This window comes from Chaetura pelagica, unplaced genomic scaffold (assembly GCF_000747805.2).
Source record: "Chaetura pelagica isolate M959 unplaced genomic scaffold, ChaPel_1.0 scaffold962, whole genome shotgun sequence".
In the NCBI taxonomy this organism is placed as follows: Eukaryota; Metazoa; Chordata; class Aves; order Apodiformes; family Apodidae; genus Chaetura; species Chaetura pelagica.
In genome coordinates this window covers 654,640-663,598 of record NW_009952479.1, presented here as the reverse complement: position 1 = coordinate 663,598, position 8,959 = coordinate 654,640, and the positions used below count along the sequence as shown (strand labels likewise).

General features: G+C 59.6%; 1 protein-coding gene across 1 annotated transcript in view; it reads right to left on the bottom strand.

Annotated features, from left to right (window-relative positions):
- Positions 1-305: 305 nt before the first annotated feature.
- The window catches only part of USP36 (ubiquitin specific peptidase 36), a 10,244-nt gene continuing 1,590 nt past the window's right edge, over positions 306-8,959 (bottom strand). The window contains exons 2-17 of the mRNA XM_010008673.1: positions 8,051-8,161; positions 7,658-7,760; positions 7,021-7,088; positions 6,531-6,601; positions 6,051-6,133; positions 5,654-5,765; positions 5,241-5,381; positions 4,842-4,942; positions 4,466-4,595; positions 3,563-4,231; positions 2,809-2,930; positions 1,735-2,115; positions 1,309-1,475; positions 756-914; positions 527-642; positions 306-437 (exon numbers count right to left, since the gene is read on the bottom strand). Coding sequence (XP_010006975.1) covers positions 306-437; positions 527-642; positions 756-914; positions 1,309-1,475; positions 1,735-2,115; positions 2,809-2,930; positions 3,563-4,231; positions 4,466-4,595; positions 4,842-4,942; positions 5,241-5,381; positions 5,654-5,765; positions 6,051-6,133; positions 6,531-6,601; positions 7,021-7,088; positions 7,658-7,760; positions 8,051-8,161 — 2,666 coding nt within the window. The remainder of the gene's footprint in view (positions 438-526; positions 643-755; positions 915-1,308; positions 1,476-1,734; positions 2,116-2,808; positions 2,931-3,562; positions 4,232-4,465; positions 4,596-4,841; positions 4,943-5,240; positions 5,382-5,653; positions 5,766-6,050; positions 6,134-6,530; positions 6,602-7,020; positions 7,089-7,657; positions 7,761-8,050; positions 8,162-8,959) is intronic.

The window sequence follows — 8,959 nt, the reverse complement described above, 5'->3', positions numbered from 1 at the left end:
CCCGGGGGAGGGGGCTGGACGCGGCCCGGTAGCGGGTCAGGCTCCTCCATGGCTGGGGAGCGGAGGGAAGCAACCGCAGCCCACAGGGACACCAGAGGACACCAGCCTGACCCCTCGGGGCTGGAGCCAGTGTCCCTCCCCTCCCCAGCAGGTGCCCCCGCAGCTCCCAGGACAGCACGACCCCACTGGTCCTTCCCTGGGGCCCACTCTGTTCAGCGGCCGCTGATCTCAACCTGGGGAGAAAGGAGCAGCGTTAGCCCCCCCACCAGGCAGCCACCCCCCGCCCTGCCCTGGGCTCACTCACCTCAGAGCCGGTGGCCCAGGCTGACCACTTTGGCAGGATGTGTCACTGACCAGAAGTTGCGCTTGCTCTGGAGCTGCTGGAAGGGATTGAAGTGTCTCCTCCGCTCCTGCTTCAGTTTTTTAATCTTCTTTACCTGTGTGGAGGCAGGGATGCTCTTGGGGTCAGAGCACAGCCCCCTGCCTCCCCCCACCCAGCACAGCCCAGCACGTGGCCAGCACCCACCTTCCCTCTGTCAAACTCCTTGTCCCACTCATCGATGATGGTCTCGCTGCGGGCCCAGGCTGCGTCCCGCTCGGCATCCTGACTGACAGCTGAGATCTCTCCCTCCCAGGTCAGCACTGCAGAGCAGCGTGGTCAGACCAGAGCGCCCCAGCAAGCTCTGCTGCACCTGTCCATGCAGGGCCCCCACCCTGGGCTGGGTAGTGTGCCCCCCTAAGCAAGCTGGGATCACCTTGTTTGCCATAAGCCTTGTCCAAGGAGTTCCTGAGCAGCTCCTCTACCACGTTGGGCTCCTTCTGGTTTCTGGGAGTTGTGAAAGCCCCATAGCCAGGGGCAGCCAGGCAGTGCCTGTACCCATCTCCAGCCCACTTGTCCCAGGCATACGCTGTTGCTGTGGAAACAAGAGGAGAGAGGACAAAGTGGAGGGAGCAGAGGAAGCTCCTGTGTTGCTCAGTCTCCAAGGCAGATCTTGCCCCAGAAGACTAACAAGGTCCTGATAGTGCAGGGTGTTTGGGCAAACTGGGCCTGTCCTGGGCTGGAAGAGCTGGAGGGAACCCTTCACCCCTTCCTCGAGGGGGCCATCCTCACAAGTCTGTCCCCTCACCCAGGGTACAACCCGGCAGCTCTCCCGTGTGAGGCAGGCTGTGGGCAGCCAAGGATGAGAGTCAGGACAGGCAGCTGGGACCAGCAAGAACCAGGGACTGGACACCAGCGCTCCAAGGGGCAGATGAGCAGCCAGCTCTCTCCTGACAGGTGCTAGGCAGGGTGGGGGCACACGGCCATACCTGGGGTGCCACCTGCACTGTGGACGCTGTTGGCAGCAGGATGCTCCCAGGCTGGGCTGCTGGGGTTTTCCCTCTGCTTGCGCTTGCGGTGCTCGCTGTCTCCAGCCCCAGCCTCCAAGCTCCGCTGCTCCTTTGGCCTCCAGGGCTCCATCTCAGTCCTCCTAGAGCTTGGGGGAGGCAGGAGGGGTCAGCTCACCCCAGCCAGACCAAGGGAGACTTTGAGCCCCCCACAGGGCAATGGGACACAGGGACACCCCCACCCCAGTGCTGCACTCTGGGAGGAGTGAAACCACCCCTGGGCAAGCTGGCACTTGTGCTGGCCCCATGGCAAGGCTTGTCCCACCCGCAGAAAGACAAGAGGCACCTGAGTGCAGCACCAGGAGCCCGACTGGCAGAGCAGAGGGGCACAGGGCCCTCGCCTCTCACCTGCCCAAGGACAGCGTCCCAGAGCTGCGCTCTGCCGTCTCCTCCATTCTCCTCTTTTTCTTCTTCTTCTTGAGGGGGGAGATGGATGCTGTGTCAGACCAAGTACTGGGGTCTGACACTTGCTGCTTGGGCCTGCTCTCCAGATCCTGACAGCCCGGCTCCTCCTGGCCACCGCTGGGAGCTTTGCCTGCCACCTCCTTCCCCACAAGGGATACTGAGCCCTCCTGAGAGAGATTCTTCTTCTTCTTCTTCTTGGGGGGACTGGAGACTTCATCCTTATCCTTCACAGCCAGAGCATGATGGTTGCTGTCTGCTCCATGACGATGCCTTCGCCGCTTCTTTTTGGAGGAACCCGGAGTGACCTGGCTGGGCCCCTTCTCCCTGTTGCAGGGAGGATGGTAGTGTGAAGGGTGGGCAGCGGAACCGTTGGTCAGGGGGGAGGCTGGAAGCTGAGAGGCTGAATTGAAGATGAAGCTAAAAGCAGGTTTTCCAGGATTTGGCAGTTTGAGAGCAGATGAGGACAGCCTGAAGGACAGGAAAAAAGGCTGACATGATCTGAAAGTCATGTCAAGAGCCAGAGCCCCTCTCTTCCTCCCCAACCCAAAGTGCATGAGCATAACACACAAATGCTACCACCTCACCCATGAAATCTGAATCAGATCCTGCTCTCAGAGGAGCAGCTGCAAGCACGCAGTGCCCCTGCCCAGTGCCAGTCACAGGCAGGGCACACGCTGTCCCTCAGGGGATTAGGAGAGAGTGAGTGCTGCTGCAGCACATGGTGAAGGTTATAAAGGAGACATGGAGCTGAATCTAGACTAGGCTGGTGCCTCCGGATCCCTTGGGACTCTAGTACGTGGTCAGAGCCTGAAAAGCTCCCTCCCACCCTATGCTGACAGTACGAGAAACTGCCCTGCTTCTAGGATCCAGAGCAAGGCCTGCCAGTTCAAAAGAACCAGCTGCCAAAATCATACCCCCAGCCAGCTGCGATGATGGACCGTTGCCTTGTGGGGAATCCCAAGGCTGCTACTGGCCCCGCTGCCATGCAGGAGCCTGGGAGCAATTGGCACTGCTTACCTCGACTTAATGAAAGGCCAGGAGTTGGGGTGGGTGGTTTTCGTGGGGGAGGTGTGCTCAGCAAATTTTGGGTGAGGTTGTGCATGGTGGTCACTTCTGCTCGCCTCCCGTGGGGTGCTGCCCTGCAGTTATTGACATAAATAAAAACTTGGTGGTCTAAAGAAAAGAGGTTTCCGTGAGCCAAGAAGAGAAAACAAAAAGGGGAGCCCAGAGAAAGGGGAGGGAAACAGACACAGACGGGGGAGGAAAGTGGGGGTGGTAGAAGAAGAATCAGAAGTATTTTCAGTTAGAAGCACAAAGGAAAAAAGGAAGGAAGGAAATTTAAAGAACAGAAATCCCAGTGCACCATCCCGCACCCGGGCTGCACAGCAGCACCAAGAGGGTCAGTCCCGAGGAGAAGGCAACTCCACAGCCCTCCAGCTGTGTGTCACCTGCTTCCACTCGCCCCAGGGGACGCATGATGCTGCCCCTGCTGCAGCGCCTGGCACAGCCACCTCCATCTCCAGAGCAAGGAGGTAGGAGCCATTTCTCAAGGATGTGAGCAACAGAGGGGTCCTGGCCCCACAACCTGACCCAGATAGAGAGAGCACCTGCTGCGTCCCCAGGGCTGAGGGGCTCTGCCCACCCACCTCCAGTTTGGCAAGATACCCATGAGCATTGGCCAATGCTGGCTCCCAACACAAGCCCCAGTTCAGAAAGCACAAGCCTTCTTGTTCCCCCCTCCAGATGCCTCTGGGCAGAAGCCTAGACTCACCTTTTTGGCAGAGAGCGCCAGCTTCTTGGCCGGTGGTGGTGACATGGTGCTGCTCAGCTCCAGAGCAGCACTGCCCAACAGGGAGCATTTCAACCTTGCTGCCTTGGTGTCCTCGGGGGCAGCAGGCTGGGTGCCGGGGCCAGCAGGCAGGTCTGTGCCACAGTCTGTTTCCTGAGAGGTGCTGCCCTTCTGGGGTGCTTTGGCCAGTTTCCCCACTGAGCCATGTGCTGGGCTGGCAACACTGCTGCTGCAGGAGTCCCTCTCCAGGGTCTCGGTGTTCTCCCCACCATCCCCAGGCTCCGGGCTGGGCTCCAGAAGCAGCTTGGCTGAGGTAGGTGGCTGTTTGCTCTCCCAGGAGCTCTGCCGGGGCAGCTCTGCTCTGCTACCACTGGCATTAGAGGAGTCACAGGAGCCCTGAACTGCCCTGGGTGAGGGAGGCAGCTGTGGGAGGGAGAATGGCTTCTTGGGCCTCTGGGCTGTGTCACTGGGCAGCGCTGTGGCCGTGTGGGCGGCTTTCAGGGGCAGTTTGGGCGACGGGGACCCAGTGGGCAGCTTTGGTGAAGCGGTTCCATTCGGCAGCTTTGGCACAGTCCCAAATGTGTTGCGGGCCACAGGGACCCCAATCTCCTCTGGTCCCAGCACCTTCTTCCCTGGCAGCATGTCTGGTCTCTAGACAGAAAGAGAGAAGTTCAGAAAGGAATGAATCCAAGGAACCAAGGACTGGGCAATCCTGCCCTCCCCATCCCTCCCTCAGCTTGGCAGGATCCCTCCTGCAAACCATCCTCCCTCACCTCCCACCTGTCGCCCTGAGAAGCCACAGCCCCCCACCCTTGCAGAGCAGACAGAGGGGCCACAGCCCCCAGCTCGGGCGAGCACTGGCCAAGAGCAGCCCTCAGGACTCACCCGGCCCATCAGTGGTGATGACAGGGGCCTGCTGGTCACAGGTTTCTTGGCCTGATCGGAGCTGCTGCTGATGCGGCTGGGAAGGGTGGAGGCAGCTTTGGCAACAGACCCCTTCCTGAGCCTGGGGATCCTGGTGGAGGCAGAGATGTGTCCATGTTAACGCCAGGGTCTGAGCAACTGGAACGCTCTTGTTGGAGACACACACAAGAAATGGGAGCCAGAGGCTCCAAGGAGGTGACATGTTCTTGGTCTACAGAAAAACCCTGACAAGGAGCTGGGCCTCTCCCTGCCACACTCCTTCCCACCCCTGGCACATGCTATCAGCCCTGTCCCAAACACTGTAAGCCAGGGGCAGGGGGACACTGGATGCTCTCACCTCAGGTAAAACAGCAGGTAGGCCTGCTGGTTGAGGACCACTTTGATGTTGCTGCAGCGGACCAGGTCATCATTCATCTGATACCACTGCCCGTTGCTGGCCTGTGGAAGGAGAGAGAACAGGGCTAGGCCACGTCTGGGGATCCTGCTGGCCTGAAGTGTAGCAGGAACAGTGCCTGTTAACAGAACTCCTCTCCCCAAAACCCACAGGTAGCACAGGGCAGGCAAGTGGACTCTGGAGATTAGACCTCCTGTGGTGGAGCTCAGCCTGTGCCCCACATCCAGTGCCCCACACCACACACATCTGCTGCTCACCCTCCTTTCTGCACACTGCAGGGACCTTTCAGCACCCACGAGCCCCCGGCCCAGAGCAGGTGCCAAGGGAGCACTCCGGGCTCACCTTCACGTAGCAGTAGTAGTGCCCCGCGTGGCAACTGTAACCCGAGTGCACCAGCACTGCATAGAGCCCATACATCACGGCGTCCCCATTGTTCTGAGACATGTACGGGCGGACGTTCAACAGCTCAGGGTACCCCACATCCTGCAGAGAGAGGATACCTCAGGAGTCTGCACAGCAGATGTCCTTCTTGCTCAGTCAAGAGCAGCTCAGCTGTCCTATGAGTCCTTTGTCTCGAGAGAGGGGGACCTGTTCTCCCCAGACACACGCCTTGGTGATGAAGATGCCAGGAAGAGCCATTCTCCCACCACACCACTCTGCTGGGGAAGGGCTGCAGCAGAGCTGGCACTGCACACAGGACCAGCTCCCACCCTGGCCCAGGACACAGCCCCAGCTCTGGGATGCCGAGCACTCACCTTGGTGATTTTGCCTCCACCAAAGTCAGCAAAGCGTTTCAGTGAGAGCGTGAGAACATTGGAGGCTCGGTGGATGGTGAAGCGTTTGCTGGCTGTCACTTTCTTCTTGCATCTGCAGAGGAAGAGCTCAAGCTATTCAAGCTGTTCCATCACCCAGATGATTGCCAGCCCTGGCCCAGCAGTGAACTCCAAGGAAATGACCCTGTTGACAGCAGGCACCACTCCAGGACATCTGCTCATGGCCACGTCTGCTGGCCCAGGTCCTCCTTATGAGCAGAAGGAGCTCAGGAGTGGTCGGCTTCATCACAGGCCACCTACCTCTCAGCTTAGCTGAGAAGCAGGCAGAGAAGCCCCCTGGTATCATGGCAGGCTTTCTGCCTGCAGCCCCCACACTCACTTAGCACACATGTAGGCGTTCTCCCCACCCAGCACGTCTGGCCTCACAAACAGCTCCAGCGCCCGCACGATGTTGGCTGCGTGCTGCCAGGACAGAGGAGACAGAGGTCAGGGCAGCACGACAGCCCGGCTGCCCAATGCCACGCTGGCCCCGAGATAACACAGAGCATGATCACAGGGGCACCAACCACATCAGCCCCTCAGCTTGCCACCCAGCCAGGTGCTGGCTGGGACCCCCCACGGGACAGCTGCGCTGCTCCCAACACTGCAGAGCCCAGAGGAGCTATGGCTCGTGCTCCAGCCACAGGCACTGATCTGCCATGCAGAGAAGGCAGCACAAGAGCAGAAGCTGTGTCACTCCTGCCTGCACCGTGCCCAGGCACTGGTGGGTTATGACACCCTGGGAGCAGACAAGGTGCAGCTGCAGGAACAGCCCCAAGAGAGCAGAGAGCCCTGCCCATTCCCAGCCCTGGCCCAGTACCCTGATCTCCAGTGCCAGGTCCAGGAAAGGGTCATAGGTGTCCGAGACTGTCTTGCACACTGAGCACTTCACTGCAAAAGGAAGAGCAATGAGCACAGCCGGACACAAGCCCTGCACCCACCAGCACCCCAGAACAGCACAGGTGTCTGCAGTATTCCCCCTCTCTGGCTATGGGCTCTGGGATGTCAGCACCAGGATTCACATCCTGGCAAGGAGGAAGACCAGCAATTCCACCATGTGCTGGGACAGCTAGTATTGCCAGACAGCTGCCAGCATGGATCCCTTTGCTAGCGGTGATGAGCTGGGGACCACAACCAGCAGCCTTTTCCATCGCCACAACTGACCCACAGGTACCACAAGACTGACCAACTGTGCCTCTGGATCATGTATACACACTTAGCTATTTTCCCAAAGGATTTCAACTGCAAGGCTCTCAGGGCAACTGCAGCCCTGGTAGTCACAGGCCCAGGACCAGGCAGGCAGCACTCACCACGAGAGCGCAGGTAACCGCCAAAGATCTGGTGAACCAGCGTCGTGGCCTGGGTCTGGCGATCCAGCCTAGAGAGCAGAGCAGGGTCTCATACTGTCCTCCCACAGCAGCCACCCCCTTGAGCCACCCGTATCCCCAGGACAGCTCCCCTGCATGCTCTGCCCAGCAGAGTTCCAGGAAGAGAGGAGCAATTCCAGTGCCAAAGGGGTGGCACCAGGCTCCAACTGTGCCTTCCTCTAGAAGAAGTAGAAACTGGCTGGAGCTGGGCACATTGCATAGAGGCAATGCAGGCTGCTGAGATGGAGGGGAAAGCTGCCCACCCACAGCCACAGAACTGGGGCTGAGCTAACAAGCATGCCTGTATTCCTTGGCAATTGAGACAGGATTCAAACCCACAGCAGCCTCAGGATTTGGGGACAGGACCAGAACCGTGCTGGGGAAGAGATGTCAGAAAGGAGAAGCCCAGAGCTGTTTCATAGAGCACTGTGCCATCCACCCAAGGCCCCTGGAGTCAGCACCTGCCCCTGAGTCTGACCTGGGGGACAAATTCACCCCACAGTCCGCTCCCGTGGGCACAGGAAACCAGCGAGTGGACAGCAGACAAGAGCAGTGACAGGCCACCAAAGGCCCCACATACTTGGTACAGCCATTCAGGCAGGCCTTCTGCATGGCGTCGATGGTGTAACGCAGGAACTCGTGCGCATCCTCCTGCCTGCCAAAGTGGATGTGCCTGGCAATCTCTGCAGAAGAGGGAGGAATCAGCCCCAGCACGTGCTGCAACCGACACAGACTCTCCCTCCCTCCCTTGGAACTTGGGGCTTGAGCCCTCTCAACCCAAACCAGATGTCAGACTGATACTGGCCATGGGGGAAGCCCCATGCAGACCATGAAGTCATTGGCTCCTGGCAGGGTCAGTGAGTCATTTCAGAAGAGCTGCCTGCCAAGACCTGCCCCCTTCTCAAAGGTTCTGCTCCTGCATTAGTCAGCGTTCTCCTGCACAGCTACAGGAGGAGAGTGCAGCCATCCTTACTCTTGAGGTCTCGGATGAAGGACACTGGCTTTATCGCGTTGCCGCTGTTGGCAAAAGCCTGGATCGTGTGGTTCTGCATAACGCACAGCATGCAAAAACCTCCTTGGCCACCTGGAGCAGGAGAGAAGACAAGACGTTGGGGACAAAGCCAGTAGAGATGGAGGCAGCACAGAGGACAAGGGATCTCTGATCCAACACAGCTCAACCACGCTCGGTTTTCCCTGTGAGCTCTCGGGCATCCCGGGCACACAGGGATGGGCACATGCCATCCTGGCTGGTGCAGCCTGTCACACCACCAGCCCCTGCCTCCTCTCCAGAGCAGGCAGCACACACATGGATGGAAAACAGGTCACAGGCACTCGTTGAATCAGCCTGAAGGGCAGATCCCCCTGGAGCCCTACGGATGGGGCTGAGCCTCACATGCTCCCCTTGCTCACAGCTTGAAGCAGCACCCACCAGAATTCCTTTCAAAACCACCCATAAACAGCATCCACTGCCTGTACACAGCCTTCTGCCCTGCCCACACATAGGGGCTATTAGGGAACCCCAGTTCTGCCCCCAGGAAGCCAGCACACCCTGCCGAACCCATCTTATCCCTGGCTACATCCAGCAGAGACTGTCTCCCCAGACACAAGGCTGGAGAGCTTGGGAACACTGCTAGGGCCAAGAAAAAAGAGCCGTTCACAGGAACGACCTCACACTAGAGGAACGGGGAGGAGGGAGCAGGGAATGCACGTCCCGACGGCCGCACAGCCCCGGCAGAGCCGCGTGCCGAGGTGCTGAGCACAGCACCGGCGGGGGCGGGCCCCCCCGCCCCCCCCCCCCCCCCCCGCAGCCCCTGCCGAGCCCCCCCGATAACTCTCCCAGACCCCCCCCCAGACCCCTCACAGACCTTTCCCGGACCCCTCA